This window comes from Galeopterus variegatus, unplaced genomic scaffold (genome assembly GCF_000696425.1).
Source record: "Galeopterus variegatus unplaced genomic scaffold, G_variegatus-3.0.2 Scaffold3499, whole genome shotgun sequence".
Classification (NCBI taxonomy): domain Eukaryota; kingdom Metazoa; phylum Chordata; class Mammalia; order Dermoptera; family Cynocephalidae; genus Galeopterus; species Galeopterus variegatus.
Window position 1 is genome coordinate 103,166 of NW_007729610.1, and position 19,923 is coordinate 123,088.

Consider the following 19,923-nt stretch of genomic DNA (forward strand, 5'->3'; position numbering starts at 1 on the left):
AAAACTGAAAAAAAAAAAAGAAATTTTAAAAAGTAAAAAATTTTTTTTATTTTTTTTAAAAAAAAATGAATTTTTTTTTTTTTTTTTTTTTTTTTTTAAAGAAGAACAGCCCCACGGCAGCAGGATGAAGCTGGACGGAAAGCAGGAGGATAAGCTGAAGTGACCCCGACAAGAGCTTCCAAGGAGAGCGGTAGGAAGAGGGCATCCCGGTCCCGTCGGGCTACTCTGTTAAAACTACTACGGACTGGGAGGCTTAGAAACAACAGAAATTTATTGCTCAGAGTTCTGGAGGCTGAACGTCCAAGATCAAGGCTCCAGCAGACGTGGCGTCTCGTGAGGTCTGGCTCTCTGGTTCACAGACGGTGCCTTCTAGTTGAGTTCTCCCAGGGTGTCAGGGCGAACAAGCTCCCGTGGGCCTCTTTTTAAAGGGCACTGATCCCATTCATGAGGGCTCTGCCGTCATCATCTAACCACCTCCTGAAGGCCTCACCTCTTCATACCATTGTATTGGGGATAAGGTTCCAGCCTCTGATTTTTGAGGGGACACAAACATTCAAACTATAGTAGGGAGTCAAAGTCATGAAATATTTAGGAGGCTGAGTGTCAGAACTTGCTCCTTGGCCAGGAGGAATAGGGATGGAGTAAATGATGGCTGAAGTTTTTCGTTTGGTCAGTGCATTGACTAGTGAGCGCTGTGGCTACCTGAGCTAGAAAGCACAACAAGGGGAAGGGACTGGAACAAAAAGGGCTTGCGGTGTCTTTTTTCTTCTTCTCCAGCTTCTTTTCCTCGTCGTCTTCTCCTGTTCATTTTAACAGCTTTATTGTTGTATACACATACCATAGAATTTACCCATTTTAAGTATACAATTCAATGATTCTTTGCATATTTACAAAGTTGTGCACCTATCACCACAATCCTCACGTAGAACATTTCCAAAAAGAAAACTTGTACCACTTTACAGTCACTCCCCATTCCTGCCTTCACACTAGGTAATCACTAATCTACTTTCTATATCTGTAGACTTACCTTTTCGGGACATTTTACATAAAAGGAATCACAATGACGTGTTCTTTGGTGTTCGGCTTCTTTCACTGAGCACAGTGTTTTGAGAGGTCTAGATGCATTATGGTTCATCCATGTTGCAGCATTTATCAGTACTTCATTCTTTTTTAGTGCTGGGTAGTATTCTATTTTATGGATATGTCACGTTCGTTCATCTATTCATCATTTGATGGACATTCGGGTTGTTCCCATTTAGATGCTATTGTGACTAATGCTGCTATTAACATTTATGTACAAGTCTTTGTATGGACATATGTTTTCACTTCTCCTGAATAGATACCTAGGAGAGGAGATACTGTACCATTAGGTAATTTGATGTTTAACATTAACAAAACTGCCAAACTGCTTTCCCATGTGGTCGCACCATTTTACATTCCCACCAGCAATGTGTAAGAGTTCCAGTTTCTGCAGAGCCTCACCAATACTTACGTCTGTTTTATTACAGCCATCCTAGTAAGTATAAAGTATGATTTGCATTTTCATAATAATGACGCTGAGCATCTTTTCATGTATTAATTGGCCATCTGTATATCTTTTTTTGAGAGCTGTCTATTGAAATGTTTGCTTATTTTTAAATTGGATTCTTAGTTTTTTGTTTTTTTTTAAAAGATGACCAGTAAGTGGATCTTAACCCTTGACTTGGTGTTGTCAGCACCACGCTCTCCCAAGTGAGCCACGGGCTGACCCTTGTTAGTATTTTTTTTGAAAACAGATTTTATTTTTTAGAGCAATTTTAGGTTTACAATGAAACTGAGCAGAAGCACAGATTTCCCATACACCCGCAGCCCCCACACATGCACAGTCTTCCCATTATCAACATCCCCCACCAGAGGAGTACTTTGTTACAACCGATGAACGTTGACGCACCATTATCACCCATAATTTACATTAGGGTTCACACTTAGTGTTGCATACCCTATGGGTTTGGACAAACGTATAATGACATGTATCCACCATTATAGTATCATATAGAGTATTTTCACTGCCCTAAAAATCCGCTTTGCTTCGCCTATTCATCCCTCCCTCTCCAACCCCTGGTAACCACTGATCTTTTTATTTTTGGTCTTTTATTTTTTTTGCTTTTTCCAGAATGTCATATAGTTGGAATCATACAGTATGTAGGATTTTCGGACTGGCTTCTTTCACTTAGTGACATGTGTTTAAGTTTCCTCCATGTCTTTTCATGGCTTGATAGCTCATTTTTTTCAGTATTCAATAATACCCAGTTCTGGATACACCACAGTTTATCTATCCGTTCACCTACCAAAGGATGTCTTGGTTGCTTCCAAGTTTTGGAATTTTGAATAAAACTGTTATAAACATAAGTGTGCAGGATTTTGTGTGGACATGTTTTCAGCTCATTTAGGGTACTTAAAAAGGAGGACGATTGCTGAATCATATGGTAAAAGTAAGTTTAGTTTTCTTTTTCTTTTTTAAAGATGACCAATAAGGGAATTTTAACCCTTGGCTTGGTGGTGTGAGCACCACGCTCACCCAGTGAGCCAACCGGCCATCCCTATGTAGGATCCGAACCCGTGGCCTCTGTGTTATTAACACCACACTCTCCCGAGTGAGCCACGGGCCAGCCTAAAAGTAAGTTTAGTTTTCTAAGAAAATGTGGAACCATCTTCCAAAGTGGCTGTGTCATTTTGCATTCCCTCCAGCAATGAATGAGAGTTGCTGTTCCACATTCTTGCCAGCATTTAGTGCTGCGAGTGTTCTGGATTTTGACTATTGTAGTAGGTGTGCAGTGGTATCTCATTGTTTCAATTTGCAATTCCTTAATGACATATGATGTTGAACATCTTTTCATATGTTTTTTTTTTGCTTATATCTATCTTCTTTGGTGAGATTTTTGTTAAGGTGTTTGGTTACTTTTTAATCGAATTGTTCATTTTCTTATTGTTGAGTTTTTAAGAGTTCTTTGTATATTTTGAATAACAGTCCTTTATCAGATATGTAGTTTGCAGATATATCTTCACAGTCTGTGGCTTGCCTTCTCATTTTCTTGACAACATCTTTCATAGAGCAGAAGTTTTTAGTTTTAATGAAGTCCAGCTTATCATTTCTTTCATGAATCATGCCCGTGGTGCTGTATCTAAAAAGCCATCACCATATCTAAGGTAATTTAAATTTTCTCCTGTATTATCTTCCAGGGTTTCTGTAGTTTTGCATTTTACATTTAGGTCTGTGGTCCATTTTGAGTTAATTTTTATGAAGGGTGTAAGGTCAGTGTCTAGATTCATGCATGTGAACATCCACACGCAAGAAAAAAAATGTGGACCACATCATCCAACTTTTGATAACTTGGAATGCTGTTTGTGATTAAAGAAAAAAAGAAAAACATTGTACATCTTATAGAACAAGATAGACAATATGATCACATTTCATTTTACAAATGAGTATATGAAAGAATTAGTATATGCAAGAACATGTCTATGTACATAAAACAAAAAGCCTTGGAAGATATACATCAAAATATCTACAGTGATTGGCTCTGCTGGGTTAGATAAGCCTCTTTGGTAGCTGGTAACAGAAGCCAACTTGAGGTAAAGCAGAAGAGTCATTTGATATGAAATGTCCAGAAGAGGAGAATCTGTAGAGACAGCAAACAGCTGTCTGGGGCTGTGGGTGGGAGTGACTGCACATGAGCATCGGGGATCTTTTTGGCCGTATGTTCTAAAACTGGATAGATGAGGATGGCACAACTCTATAGAAAAGTTTACTATCAATCACTGAATTGTACACTTCAAATTGGTGAATTTTATAGTATGCAAATTATACTTCAACAGAGCTTTTTTAGCACCTGACGTGTGTCTGCTTAATGCCTTATGGACTCTGCTGTTTCCATGGAACCCAGCCTAGCACTGGCTCTGGAAGTGCAGAGTGGTGCCTGCTCCTCAGCGGCAAGGGGCTAGTCAGAGGCACAAGGCCGCGGCTTCAGTTTTAAGCACGAGGGACCCAGGTTGCCACCAATTCTTGTTTTTCCAAGAACCTCTGAGATCAGGCCTTTGCTTTTCTTCCTACTTGGAGCCTAATGCCTCTCATCGGACACAGCTTTTTATTTAATTTAGCCTTGAGCCATATTCAGTTTAACTGGAATACCAGACATTTTGGCCAAAAGTGAACATACTAGTAGTATGTTTTCTTTTCAAATGCCACTTATCTTTATCTTGAAATCCTCTTCCTTAAAATGAGATGAATCATAAAGTGTCATTCAAAGTGAAGATAGGTCTGTCTTGAACCCCTTGAGTACTCGTTAAGAGGAAAAGAATGAGATTTCAGATCTGTGGTAAACACACACACACACACACACACACACACACTCACACTCAAGCACATGCACGCGTGCACACACACACACACACAAACACACTCTCTCTCTCCCTGAGGGCTTGTGGCCAAAACCATATGCTCCAACTGCGCATCCTCCTAAAAGTGTGAACTTTACCTAAAGCCTTGGAATGAAAAAATCCATTATTTTAATATTAAGACAAACAGATATACTCAAGGAGTAGAATGTGACATACCTGTCATTCTTAACAACTGAAACTTAAGGGACATGAGTTCTTGCTGGTTTATTGCTGGCCTCTTCCTTTCTGCTGCGGTCCTTGCAGGGTAGGGCCAGGAAGTCCTGGCTTAGCTCTCTGAGAAGGGGAGGAAGGTGGTAAGGTGTCCAGAGGACCAGTTCTCTGGAGGCAAGCCATCACTGCAAGTGTCTCTACGTACCAAACCCTGGGCCAAGTGCTGGGGAGGGAAAGAGCAGCATGCAGCAGCCTGGGCTCCCAAGGAGTCCCAAATCTGGCTAATAGAGACAGCAGCACCTGCCCATGCACAGAAGAGCCAACGCAGGCACAGATACACGCTAACATTTTATCAAATAAAGGAGTTCCATTTCCCAAATGAAACAGAATGTGGGGAGGCATCAGCACAGTCTTTCACATAGTTCCTTTTTTTTTTTTTTTTAACTGACTGGTAACGGGATCGCAACCCTCGGTGTCGCGCCCGTACCGGGGACCGGCAACGGGATCGTAACCCTCGGTGTTGCACCCGCACCACGCTCAGCCAGTGAGCGGGAACCGGTCTCCACATGGGATCTGAACCCTCGGCAGGAGCGCCACCGTGCTCCCAAGCGGCGCACTCTCCAGTGCGCCACCGGGCCGGCCCACACATAGTTCCTTAAATACAATTTTTTTCTGACATTAAACTTTAGTGGTTTCAAAATTCTGTAATAGAACTTTGATCGAGTTGCTTCCATTGTTAAACACAGATATGTCAAAAACAAGTAGTTTACAACTGCCATAAGCCATGGAGAGCACAGAACATTCTCTGCAGCTGCAGCTGAGCCTTGGCGTTACCCTCTAATCATCAGCCTTGCCCGGCTGGCTGAGGTTCTGAGAATGTCCTTCTCAGAACCATCAGAATGACCGGATGGCAGAGGTGGCCCAGCAGTGCGCCATCCTGGGGCTTAGTGAAGAAAATCACTTTTACATTAGTAGAAGAAAGATGAAGTAATGCAATGTACTAAATACTGAATTTATATACCATTTTCAGATAAAATTTCTTTAAAAGTTTTGGTAAGGAACTTGACGCGGCTTTCATGAACATACTTTTAAAAATATCAGATATTATGCTTGAAATGGTTATGTACAATTCCTGATCAAGAGCTTTTACTAATTCTCTCTTCTATTTCTTGACTGTCACCAATGAGAAACATTCACAAATGGTGGTATTTAATCATCCCTTTTTTTTAAACTTGAAAATTTGTAAGAGTTGAAATTATAGAGTCTAGCAGTCCATCTTTTCTCCCTCAGCATGGACAAATGTGATGTTAATAATTGAGAAAATGTGAATGGAATTTGAATCTAAAAGAATTTTTTTCGAGTCACGTATCTTCAAGTGACAGGTTCTAAGCCGTAAAATGTGTGCCACAGCAGAGTGGTCTCCCTGCAGCCAGCTTGGAGGCCATGACAGCCACAACCAGACCAATGTATCTAATGTGTATTAGGCAGTGACCAGGGCCTCAGGAGCCACGCTGACCTTCCCAGCCCACCGCCACTGGCAGCACAGGAGCTCCTCAGCAGGTAGCCCCATCACTGCCTGGGCTCAGACACTGCGGGCAGGACTCAGCAAGTGCTAGAAGCTGTGCACTGTATGCTGCGTGGGGACCACCATGTGAGCTGCCAGACCCCACTCTGTGAGGGCCTGAGACAACTGCCTGCAGGAGCTGATGATTAGATCTCCAGGGATTTTGTGAGCCATTGTTAAAACCTAAACTATATAAATGTATAATAATACTAAAAATAAAGGTAATAAAGCATGTCTTTCCAACTCAAAACTCACCACATGCTAATTATTTTACTACTTGTTACTATTATCTGTGCTCTCAAGGTTATTTCCATCTATTACATCTGTATGATGGAAATACTATGTAACAGTGGCTACTGAGCATGTCTTTCCAACTCCAGGTTCAGGGACATCACAATGGTAGCCCACCACCGTCTGCACCCACTGGGGACAAACACCTAGGGGCTCCAGCTGCCGCAGGGCTGAGGGGATTCACACCTCGTGGTGCACCTCCAACCCCTCCCTACTTGGAATTTTAAAATTTCCAAGTAAATTATGACTGCAAATCCACCAAAACATGGTAATTTGGGAATGTCCTTCCACGTGTCAGCCCCCAACCCTGGCATCACTGTTAAGAGGACGAGTTGGGCCGGCCCGGTGGCGCACTGGATAGTGTGCCGCTTGGGAGGCGCGGCGGCGCTCCCGTCCGAGGGTTCGGATCCCACATACGGACCGGTTCCCGCTCACTGGCTGAGCGAGGCGCGGGAGCAACGCCGAGGGTTGCGATCCCGTTGCCGGTCCCCGGTCCGGTACGGGGGCAACACTGAGGGTTGCGATCCGTTGCCGGACACGGAAAAAGACAAAAGACAAAAAAAAAAAAGAGGACGAGTTAACGGTTTACTACAGTGCTAGCCCATGGGAAAGGCTGGAGAGGAAGGCAGGTCGAGACCAGCAGCTGCCCCACGTGTTGGGCTGCCAAGCACACCCTTAGGAAACAGCCCTGCCCCAACACCCAAGCAGGGACTGGGGTGGGGCAGGTAAAGTCAGCTCCCTCCAGGCCTCCTGCTAAAGAGACAAGGACAGGTCATCTCTCACCTTGTCCAGTCAGTCCCACCCATGAAGGATACCACAAGGATGCAGCAGAAACCGATAACGTGGGTCACTCCACAAGGCAACCAATTGGGTTTCTGTGACAAATCAGTGGCAGGGGAATAAAAGGGCAGGAGACTACTCCAGGTGAACAGACTGCAGAGACAGGATGAGCAGTCCCTCATGTGGACCCCGTCTGGCCACTGATCCAAACACACCAACTATACAGGCATTTCTGAGATAATCTGAATGGTGTGACTACAAATGACTATTAAATAATTCCAAAAATGTGTTCATTTTGTTAGAGGAGTGATAATAGACATTTCTTACATTGAGTATGTAAGAAAATACCTATTTTTAGAAATACTGATCAAAGAAGTGGTAAAATTATATGATATCTGGGATTTACTGTAAAATGCTTTAGCAAAGAAACAAAATGATAAATGAAGCAAATGTTGCAAAATCTTGATAACTGTTGAATATGGGTGGTGTGGTTTTGTTGCATCAGTCTATGACTTTGTGTATGACTGAAGTTTTTCATAATTAAAAAACACAAAACAGAGTCAATTAAAGCAATCACAGCTTTCCCCAGCTCCTTAAAGTTAGGGAGACAATCACTGAGCCACCCTTTGTGACAAGGACTTGATGTTCACATGTAATAGTCACAAGTTGGTTTCCAAGTATGGAAAATATCGCTTCCTCAATTTTAGTTCATGGGTTGCAGTCCATTTTGTCAACAAAAACTCTGTAGGAAACTCTTGGGAGGATGGGAGGGAGGGAGGAAAAGAAATAGAAAGAAATGAGACAGTGCCACTTTCAAGTGCCTCACACAAATGAAATGGAGCCTACACTGTCCCTAGGTAACAGGACAACTTCCAGATGGTCTTAATGTTGAAGCCTGACACATTCGCTCTTGAACAAAGGGATTCAAGCTGGCTGCATGTACAGCCTCTAGAACAGAGGTTCACAACTTGAGGTCCACAAATCCTTGATGCAAAATTTTAAATGTGCACGACAGTCTTCTAGAGAGTGTTCAACTTCTTTCGGATTTTCAAAGTGATCTATGTCCCCAAAAGTTAAGAGCCACTGCTCTCTTAATTAAAGAGAGCTTGAAAACAAACTGACTAGACTGAAGCTCCAGCCGTGGGTTATTACTAGGAAAGATTTTTACTTGAGAACATCTGATATTTTTGGAAATGCTCATACTGGATCCAAAAAAACCTGACTGGCAGTTCATCTCCAACACCCACAAACACACCAAACAGCCTCGTCCTGCAGACAATACAGGTCATATCCACGGCCAGCTCTACTTGCACCCCCACACCTCTATTTCTGTGCACAGGTGTCCTGCCACGAGCAGGGCCAGGGAAGGCAATCTAGATGGCAGGCTTTTCAACTGCTCCAAACCCAAACCAACTTCACAGGCCACAGGGAGAATGAAATCTCTGTTCCCAGGCCAAAATCCCTGCAGGGAGATGCTAACAGGTATAACTGGTAAAGCAACATATAGACACAAACATTTAGTTTATTTTTACTCACTGCAACCAAAGTCAGCAAGAGAGGCAACAGAACTTCAGCATCCTGGAAGTCCTCCTGGATTCAATAACAACACATCAACGGCTGGAACAGAATTGGAATCCCTTTATGTAATCATGTCATAACGCTCATCACCCCAGGACAGGATAGTGCCTCTTGGGCACTGTGTGAATCTTTAATAATAATCACATTTCTCACCCTTCAAATTAGGACAGACAGGTTCTCTCTCCCTAAGAATGTCAATTTAGATGCTCTTTTACAAACTGTCAGGTGGAAGGAGGACAGTGGCATCATTTCATTCAATTTTAGTTTACTGTGGAGTCCAAGATGCTGGCTGAAGGCCTCTCCAGAACGGACTGGAGAGGGACTCTGCTGAGGGTTGCTCTCTCTGTGTTTCACTGCCCACTGCTTTTCTCACCTCAGTTGAGAGGACTGAAAAGAACGTCTAATTGCAGAGAAGATGAGACCCCACCATGAAATGGTAACGGCCTGTAGAATCTCCATGAAGACCCATCTTTAACAGCGTACACGTGCTCCAAGAACATCAGCGCCGGAGCCTCAGAAAGAACGCATGTTTACATTCCGTACTCTCCAACGGGTAATATTTATCATAAAAATCTAAAACATATTCTTCAGTCTTGAATCCAAACTTCTGGTACAGAAGCATAGCGGGGTTGCTTGCTGAGACGTGAAGGGTTACATCCTTGCCCATGCAGGTCTGCCAAAAGAGTGGAAAAGTACAAGGTGAAAATGAAAAGGCCTGAGGGAAAATGAGGAGGTGAAGAAACTCTTCTAAGTGTAGGTAGGTAGTTACGGAAACCAGAGAAACCGGGGACTGAAGCGGAGACACTGCAACACCTAGCAACAGCTGGAAACCAGACGACATTTTGCTGCTGATCAAAACATTCTCAAGTTTAATGAAACTGATGGCATTCTGGGTGTTTTTTTTCTCCTTTCCTTTGAAGCAAAGGGCCAACGAGGATATTCTACTGTCAATGTTACTATTTCATTTATAATCTAACTACATTTAAATATGTCAAACATATCAATACCCAACACTATGACAACCTTAAATAAATAGAAAACAAGACAAATTCTGCTTTTTAACTGTTATCTAGTTCTCACACCCAAAACTTTAACAATTCCCTTCTCAGACCTGCTAGAAAAGTTGCTATATTATATGCACAGATATTAAGAATTTAATAATAAAGTCTGAGGACCTTACACAGACCTTCTGAATCCTGAAGTACACCTTCTATCCTTCCAAAACTGACAGAATTAGCTTTTCAGGACTGAGATTTCTATATTTAGCATTGGTCAAATCTCTGGGAAAAAGACTAATAATCATTCTATCAACACAAGTCAAGTCCTTAGATTCTTTAATCAGCTACACAGAATAAGGTACACCAAAAATGATATGAATTAAGAACTTGCTTTAAATGAGGATAGCACTGAAATACCGAAGTTGATAGAGTCCTTGAGATATATAACCCATGGTTCCCCGAAGCCTCTATTTAAGAATGTCTCTGTTGAAGTGATCTAACAGGTACCTTCTTTTCTCTACTTAACTCACACTGTGTATCCAAAGGCATTTTTAGGACAGAAGAGCACTTCTAGTATACCAAGGACAAGAGTGTGTTGTGATTACATAAAGCAAATTTTGCAGGGTGATGTTACTGTTCTTTAGACCATGGCCATCACTGAGGGCCAAATGAGCATCAAGGCACCCAGACAAAGTATCCATCTACCCAGCATACTCGTACACTCAGCAAGGACTGACTCTGTGCCAGGCCTTATGTTAGGCACCAAGGACACACACACACACCGCACATTAAAATATCATTCCTGTCCTGTCCTCAGGCTCTTACCACCAGCAACAGGAACAGCACAAAGTCCTGTAAGCACTTTGCTAGGATAAAAAGATGAACACAGAGTAGAGATTAATTCTGTGGATGGGGTAAGGCATAGAAACAGGGATGTGGGGCCGGCCCGGTGGCGCACTGGATAAGTGCGCCGCTTGGGAAGCACGGCGGCGCTCCCGCCCGAGGGTTCGGATCCCACATACAGACCGGTTCCCGCTCACTGGCTGAGCGAGGCGCGGGAGCAACACCGAGGGTTGCAATCCCGTTGCCGGTCCCCGGTCTGGTACGGGGGCAACACTGAGGGTTGCGATCCGTTGCCAGACACGGAAAAAGATAAAAGACAAAAAAAAATAAAAATTAAAATAAAAAAGAAACAGGGATGTGGCAGAAAAAACTGAGCCAATCTCAGGTGAAAACACCACCACAAGGAGGCACATGTGAGTGCCCAGTGAGTGATATGCACAGTCACTGCCTGAGGACAGAAGAAAGAAGTTTCTAGGAAGATGGTCTTCAAGGTTCCTGCCAATTCCCAGGGAATTCTTGAGCAAGTTCCATAAAACTGGAGAAAAAACATTTTATGATCTCTACCCTCTCTTTAAAGGAACCTTGCCCGCATAAGGCACAATCCTCCATACCAAATGGTTTCTAAATAAAAGTACCCAAAAAATCTTTGCTTTTTTTTTTTTTAAAGATGACTGGTAAGGGGATCTTAACCCTTGACTTGGTGCTGTCAGCACCACGCTCAGCCATTGATCTAACCAGCCATCCCTATATAGGATCCGAACCCGTGGCTTTGGTGTTAGCAGCACCGCACTCTCCCGAGTAAGCCACAGGCCGGCCCTGAATCTTTGCATTTTTTTGATGTTAGTATATAAATACGTAGTATATTTTCGTCAAAGAAGATATGGAAATATCCAAGGATGAATTATAACTCAATATTAGAATCAAGTCTTAGGGCCGGCCCGGTGGCGCACTGCTACAGTGCACCGCTTGGGAGTGTGGTGGCGCTCCCGCCGAGGGTTCAGATCCCACATACAGACCGGTTCCCGCTCACTGGCTGAGCGAGGTGTGGGAGCAACACCGAGGGTTGCGATCCCGTTGCCAGTCCTGGTCCGGTACGGGCGCGACACTGAGGGTTGCGATCCGTTGCCAGACACGAAAAAAGACAAAAAGGAAAAAAAAAAAAAAAAGAATCAAGTCTTAGAAGGTTCATACCAGCTTAAACAGTGACAATAAAATTAAGAATAATGAGGAATAATAGAATATGTACTACTTATTAGTACAGTTGTGCTAAAATGTTTACAAAAACTTAAGAAAATAAAAAATCATAGTTAGTTTTACTCCCACTTGTCAAAGGTGTGATGGTGATGACTCTAAGAGCAGTAGGAGTTACTAATATGAACAATACATGTGCTTTAAGGTCTCAGTCTTGGTATTTTCTCGTTTTATTTACCACACATGTTCACAAACTTTTTCTTTGAAACCTGGGTCTGAACAATAACCTTATTTTAGAGGGTTGGAGATTTTTGTCTGTGTGCCTTAATAACCTAATGAATGGTGATTACTGGCTTTCTGTCACTTGCTTTCCAAGGCAACCCATTCCACTGGGCCATGCTGGGAAGGACTAGCTCGGTTTCATTCCTCCTCCCCGTCTTTCAGGGGAGCCCAGAGGCAAGATGGTAAATTGCAAACAGACAATTTACCTGAATCAGATGATAGATCATAAAAGTTGCAATCCCAGCTCTTCTCCACTCAGGATGAACAAACAGAAATGAAATGTAAGCTTCGTTGTATTTCACATCAGGAACCATGAAGCCAAAAGCAATGATGACTTTTTTATAAAGGACAACGACACTGAAGTCTGGATACTGCAGGCACTCAGATAGGTCAATGCCTAAAGAAAAGAAACAATCAGAGATTCAAATCGTGTGCCTCATGAAATTAATGAACACTAAACTGTTCAGTCTGTACTTAGAGCTACACCTGTATTCTAAAAATAAAAGAAAAAATTGGAGGCAAATGGGCCGGCCCGGTGGTGCACTTGGTAGAGTGTGGCGCTTGGGAGCGCGCGGCGCTCCTGCCGAGGGTTCGGATCCCATGTGGAGACCGGTTCCCGCTCACTGGTTGAGCGCGGTGCGGGCGCGACACCGAGGGTTGCGATCCCATTGCCAGTCGCGGTACAGGCGCGACACCAAGGGTTGCGATACCGTTACTGGTCACGAAAAAAGACAAAAAAGGGAAGGAAAAAAAAAAAAAATTGGAGGCAAAAATATTACCATAGATACCACACATTCAGATCATAATAAAAATGAATTTTAGGAAATATTGAAATTAACATAGTCTTTTTCTAAGTACATACGTTAAAAGAAGATAGGCGGGATAGGGCGGATAGCAGAGAGTACACAGGTTCCAACTGAACACAGCTTGCTTTGGACCCGGTCTTCTCTACCACGTGTGGGCTTCAGTTTCTACAGCGTGTAAGATGAGGAACACACCCAGACCTCACAGACAGAGTTGGGGTAAAAATCTCAGACATGTTCATGTCATACTCTGTACCTCACACATATACAATCTATAAGCTCTTTTGTATGAACGATACCTTTCACAAAGAAATAAAATAAGAAATGACTCCATGTATAGTGCCTGGAAGGCACCTAGCTTAACAGCAGGTAGTAGATGCTCCCAGAATGTTATTTTTGACCCCAAAATCACTCTCAAAGGAATGAGTACAACTCTGCCACCACATGCACTATTACATGATTATCAGACAATAGAGGTGACGCGCTCTAATTTAATCAAATCTAACATCTGGAAGACATGTATTAGTTCTTTCCTTTAGGTTTCAGAGCAGCGTGGTAAAGCAGGTCTACAAAAAACATGTTTATATTTAGCAACTACAATGTGTTCCTTTAACTGATGGTTTTGGTCTTCAGACACAATTTTGTTAAGGCTGATAAAACGATAACTATTGGATTTATTCTTATTCTCAAAGTCTGTGCTCAAGGTGTTTGGCTTTTTAAAAACACCTTCTGGCTGTACTAACACTGTCTAAGGAACAGCTAAATAAACAAAGCATAAAGAATTATTAAGCTAAAAATAAAAGTGTCCAAAAACACACCCAATCTACCAGTCTGTGTATCTTTAATAGACATTACCTGGTATCTAAACAAATGTAGAAGCAAAATAGGATGAATCTTTTATTCTGGAAGCAGACACAAACAGGGAAGAGAAACAAACAAAAATACTGTTTATTACATTAATTGCTGGCTGCTTCCTAATCTTAGAAAAGCAAGAGATATTTATATTTTAATATTTCAATGTTAGTAGAGGCAAACCAAATGAAATCGTATGAGTGAAGGTCTTTGGGTCATGTGACATACACTAATTTTAAAAATTACTAGAGTGAACTATACAGAAAATTAATTTGCCTGGTTTGGGAGGGGAAACATACCAGGCCAGAAAAACTCCTGACATATAGAGTTGATCGTTGGGATGTGATTTGGCCGGACGTAGCAGTAATCAAGAGGTGCATCAGGCTCGGGCGTCCAGTGAGGGTCACTCCTATGCAGGTGGGAACGAATCTGGGACAGGAGCTGTAGCTTGGGTGGCTTTGTTTCATAATCACGCCTCCAGTACCACAGAAAATTAAAAAAATGAAAGTCAAGAAATATACCCAGTACTATTCCTAGCTATTTGACTCACATACACTCTTTGATCTGAAAGTTTAAACTAATTTGCACTTATTTGTATGGTAGCTAGCTTGACTACAGATATACTACTTTACTGGTCTGAAATCTAAAATTCACTCTATTAACATTCATCAAGCCAAACCCATGTACCCACCAGGGACTGTACTAGGAGCTGGTGAGCTTAATGAACAAAGTGGTGGGGCAACAGAGATGGTATCTGGGTACACCCCAAGGAGTCCTCGGACACAGGGATGCATCTCCAGTGCTACTGGAGGTCAGAGGAAGGAATGTCCAACTTTGCTGGGCAGCTGGGGAACACCCGAGACAATATGAGACCACAGCAGGCTCACACACAGCCTTTCAATGTGTTTGCCCAGGAACACAGTGCTGGGTGAGGAGGGTCAGGGCGACTGTGGCACAACAAAGACAGTGTGTTCTCTCAATCACAGTGCTACACGCTGCTAGGGGCCTCTCTAGCAAGCTCCGCTTCCATTGCACTCCCTGGACAAGGAGACTCATTATTAGAAACTGTCCCAACATCCAGTCCAGATATAGGCTTGATTGAGGTGTTTTCCCCATTTTTTCATTTCACAGATTAGTAAATACAGAAAACTGTAATATTTAAAATAAAACAATGATTATGATAACCACAAAGAAATCTAAGTTAATTAGGCCCTGATTTTTATGTTTCTTTCAAAGGACCATCTTTTCTGCAAAAAAGTATAGCTGAAAAAAGCAAAGAATGAAATTGGACATGCAGCCCAGAACTCAGTGCTTGCCAATGCCTGCTCACAGTTTTTGGTCTTTATTATCTCCAGTAGGAGAGTGGGGTGCAGAAACCACAAACATCATCCCTCATGACACACTTGACATCACACCTCTTCTCCAAGTACCTGATGTAAGGTTTCAAGATCCGAGAAGTGTAAGGGCTGACAATACTTTGGTCCACAGCCATATCTTCTGATCCCACCAAACGATACAGAAACTTGGTGGTCTGGTGCCGAAATCCTTTCCTAGATGGCAAGGCAGTCTATGAGAAAGAAACATTGATTATATAAAAATAAAATTACTCAGAGGACTGGTTAATTTACAACATATGTACTTATGATACTTTTGTATCAGAAGGTAGGTTTTGCCCCTTTACCTAAAACTAGACATGAAAAACTAACCCCAGTTGTAATAGTTTAAAATCAAAATAATTCTTAAAATGTTTAAGTTATTTAAAGCTACTTAAAGTTATTTAAAGCCTTCCAAGGCTTTAAGTGAGTGAAATGCCGGACCGAACACTGGATTTACAGCTTCTCTAGGCTTCGTTTCGTCTGTATCATGCCTTCAACCCATTCACCAAATATTAACCAGCTCCAGTATCAAGTAGGTAACATATACTAGGTCACATTATATGTCCACTCTGTTATCCAAGGAGCCATGGAGGCCTGTTATTACTGTGCCTGTATATGAATTTTTTTTTAATTCTTTTTTTTTTTTTTTTACATTCTATGATGTTGTTGAAGAGCAGTTGGAAGGGAAGGGGAGAAGGGAAAGGGGGAAGGAAATGGGATGGAAGAAGGGAGGAGGAGGAGGGGCAGGACTGAGGTCTGTGGTACCCCTCTCATTCCCACAAGGGAGAGCAGGGGGCTTCCAGCAGGGGCTTGGTCATTGCCAGGCTGGGTGCAAATGTCAGGTGGGTATGGCAAAAGCCCTCACCCCCCACCACTCATTTTGGGAGCCCACGGCCCTTATTGCTGGGGCTTGGTGGCCATCACTGGGCTGACTGTGTGTGCTGGGGGGGCATGACCAAGGCCCTTGGCCCCCTTCCCGCCCAGCTGGGGAGAGCCTGGGGTGCTTCCTGTGTATATGGATTTTTGAAATGTCTCTTTTCTAATGAGTAAATCTGACAAAATGGAAGTGATGTAGATTATCATCCCTAAAACAAGTCTCAACAGCAGAGAGGCTCTACCAGAGGTTCGAGGAGGATGTGGCCTTGTCCTTAGCTGGGTACCCTAACAGAACTGGTGAATTTCACACATTTTCTTTTGAACTCCAAGAGCTAGACTGGAGATGTGCCGTTCTTCAATGACTTGCTGCTCCAGGGCCCTCAGTCATGTAGTAACAGAGCATGTACAATTAGGGTTTTTATAGCAAAGAGCTCAGATGGGAGATTAAAAGGCACATTTATAAAGTGGTTTGCCAAGGGTTGGATGAAGTTTAGAGACCTGAGTTGTTTTTGTAGTTACTTTGCTCTTATCCTAGAAAATAACTTTGTTGAAAGAAGAGAAAGATTCCTTCCTTTATAAACTGGACACCAAACTTGTCAAAGGCCAACTCTGAAATTCTTCCAAGTCTGAAAGTAAGTTTCAAAGTAAAATTCAGAGCTGTGGTAAACAGTTTCCAAATAAGATTCCTTCCTTTATAAACTGGACACCAAACTTGTCAAAGGCCAACTCTGAAATTCTTCCAAGTCTGAAAGTAAGTTTCAAAGTAAAATTCAGAGCTGTGGTAAACAGTTTCCAAATACGGCCACTAACCACTCCTCCCATCCCTGTAGGTATAAGTGGCTCCTCCTTTCAAAAGGCAGAGCTAATTTCCCCTCCCCCTGAATCTGAGTGTGCCTTGTGAGTAGCTTTGACCATTTCAGAAAGTGGCAGAAGTAATGTTCTGGGACTTCCATGCCGCGGTCTTAAGAGACGACTGGTAGCTTCCACTTTCTCCTGTTGGAGTTCAGCTGCCATGCTGTCCCAACTAGACCAGTAAAATGGAGACGGGCCCTGGAGGATAAGAGGCTATGCTGGTCATTGCAGTCCCAACCCAGTTCCCAGGGGAATGAAGCCACATGAGTGACTCCAGCCTTCAGCACATGGAGTACAAGAACAACCCAGTTGAACCCAGTCAATCCACAGAATCAGAAGAAATATTAAAGTTCTTGCTGTAAACCACGAAGTTTTGGGGTGGTCTGTAACGCAGCAACGGATAACTGAAACACCACCACTGAACTACTAGCCCACACAATATTCTCAGCATCTGGTTAATGTCTTCAGGTGAGTTCTGTGGAACTCCAGTGATGTTACACAGACTCCCAACTTCTTTGCATTTTCACTGCTTTCACCCCACTGCAAACCACCCTCATCTCTGCCTGGACCTCTACCCCTGCCTCCTATTGGTCTCTTGGCTGCCACTCTTACCCCATATCATCCACTCTCCACACAGAAGCCAGATTCTTCTCTTAAAAACATAAATTCACTTCCGTTAATCAAAATTCGTAAGTGGCTTTCCACTGTAGGATCAGGATATAATTCAAATTCCTCATCTGTGAGCTGTAGGATCCTGCGGGATCTGGCCTGTTATCCCGGTGGCCTTATCTCCCACCCCACCCCGTTCCTCCACCATCACTATGTTCCACCCACATACACCAACCTTACTCCTGCCATAGGGCCTGAGCCTGGGCCTTGGACACCGAACCTTCTTCAGTCCTGAACCTTCTTTGGTCTTGTTCCTCCATGTGAATCACAACTTAGTTCAAGTATTACCTTCACAGACAGGCCTTCTTTAAGGGCCGGCCCGTGGCTCACTCGGGAGAGTGCGGTGCTGATAACACCAAGGCCATGGGTTCGGATCCCATATAGGGATGGCCGGTTTGCTCACTGGGTGAGCGTGGTGCTGACAGCACCAAGTCAAGGGTTAAGATCCCCTTACCGGTCATCTTTAAAAAAAAAAAAAAAAAGACAGGCCTTCTTTAACTCCCCGCCCTCTACTTCTGCACTCCACCACAGCACTCACCTTGGATGAAGTGACTGGGTTTGCTTACTGTCAACTCCCTGCTCAAGGACGTCAGATCCATAGGGCAGGGACCTTCTCTGTCTTAATCCACTGTAGTATCCCCAGCTAGAATAGTGCTGGCACATATTAAGCACTCAACTTATGTTTGCAGAATGACATAGTGGTGGGGAAAAAGAATTCCAAAGTTAACTGTGGAAAATGTAAATGAGTTTCTTCAAACTTTTAGTTCCAAACAAAATGGTGAGCTAGATGGGCTGCTGGGTCCCTTCCCAAACCCAACCTGGGAGAAAGCCCAGGGAGGTGACACAGATGGGGGTACGGGGCTGTCTGGTTATGCCATCTCCTCTCCCAAGCACTTCTCTGGGTAGATCCCTGCCCATCAACTTTGCTGGTCAAGTGTCAGGTGGAGGGTAATGTCAGAGCAGTGCTGTGGAGGGCTGACACCATCTGGACAGCCCCTGCACATTCCATAATCCCAGCCAGTCACAGCAAAAGAAGGTAAAAAGCAGCACCCACCCCAGAGGTCCTGGGAGGTCCCATGAGAGGTGAGGTTGCCTGATTGCAGAAAAGCATGAGGATGAGAAGGGGTTAGCCCAGAACCTCCCATTTGACTGAACTTGCTGAGAGGGTCACAAGCAAGAACAAGGCTTTTCCTCTCCCCATAGGTCCATGCTACCAGCAAAAATAGGTGAAAAGACTAAGTGAATATGAGCTCACAGGGAAAACAAATCAAGACATGAAAATAAGGAGTACGGGCCGGCCTGGTGGCGCACTGGAGAGTGCGCCGCTTGGGAGCGTGGTGGCGCTCCCGCCAAGGGGTCGGATCCCATGTAGAGACCGGTTCCCGCTCACTGGCTGAGCGCGGTGCGGGCGCAACACCGAGGGTTGCGATCCCGTTGCCGGTCCCCGGTACAGGCGTGACACCGAGGGTTGCGATCCCGTTGCCGGTCCCCGGTACAGGCGTGACACCGAGGGTTGCGATCCCGTTGCCGGTCCCCGGTACAGGCGTGACACCGAGGGTTGCGATCCCGTTGCCGGTCCCCGGTACAGGCGTGACACCGAGGGTTGCGATCCCGTTGCCGGTCCCCGGTACAGGCGTGACACCGAGGGTTGCGATCCCGTTGCCGGTCCCCGGTACAGGCGTGACACCGAGGGTTGCGATCCCGTTGCCGGTCCCCGGTACAGGCGTGACACCGAGGGTTGCGATCCCGTTGCCGGTCCCCGGTACAGGCGTGACACCGAGGGTTGCGATCCCGTTGCCGGTCCCCGGTACAGGCGTGACACCGAGGGTTGCGATCCCGTTGCCGGTCCCCGGTACAGGCGTGACACCGGGGGTTGCGATCCCATTACCGGTCAGTAAAAAAGACAAAAAGGAAAAAAAAAAGAAAGAAAAGAAGGAGTACAAGAAAACAAAAGAAGGATAACAAACTAAACTATACTGGAAAAGGCAAAATGAGTTTACCAAACAGGCAAGAATTTTTAAAAAGCACAATAAACAGTCATTGGGGCAATGCAAATCAAAACTACAATGAGATGCCACTTCACATTCACTATGATCGCTATAATAAAAAAGACAGATAATAACAAGTACTAGTAAGGATGTGTGGAGAAATCAGGACCTTCACACACTGCTAGTGGGAATGTAAAATGGTACAGCCACTTTGGAAGACAGTCTGGCATTACTTTAAAAAGTTAAACATAGAATTACCCTTTGACCCAGCTATTCTACTACTAGATATATACCCAGAGAAATGAAAACATACATCCAGACGAAAACTTGTACACAAATGTTCATAGCAGCATTATTCATAATAGTCAAAAGGTAGAAACAACCCAAGTATCC

At 43.8% G+C, this 19,923-nt stretch overlaps 1 protein-coding gene across 2 annotated transcripts in view; it reads right to left on the bottom strand.

The window, feature by feature from the left end:
* Positions 1-8,726: 8,726 nt before the first annotated feature.
* CSRP2BP (CSRP2 binding protein) overlaps positions 8,727-19,923 on the bottom strand; it is a 39,570-nt gene continuing 28,373 nt past the window's right edge. Inside the window, exons 7-10 of one of the 2 annotated variants that reach the window (XM_008585219.1) lie at positions 15,200-15,336; positions 14,069-14,244; positions 12,321-12,511; positions 8,727-9,473 (exon numbers count right to left, since the gene is read on the bottom strand). In XM_008585219.1, the coding sequence (XP_008583441.1) occupies positions 9,300-9,473; positions 12,321-12,511; positions 14,069-14,244; positions 15,200-15,336 (678 nt within the window). In that variant the 3' untranslated portion in view covers positions 8,727-9,299. Of the gene's footprint in view, positions 9,474-12,320; positions 12,512-13,037; positions 13,820-14,068; positions 14,245-15,199; positions 15,337-19,923 lie in introns of those variants that run through there. The other variant, XM_008585221.1, reaches the window with a different exon arrangement.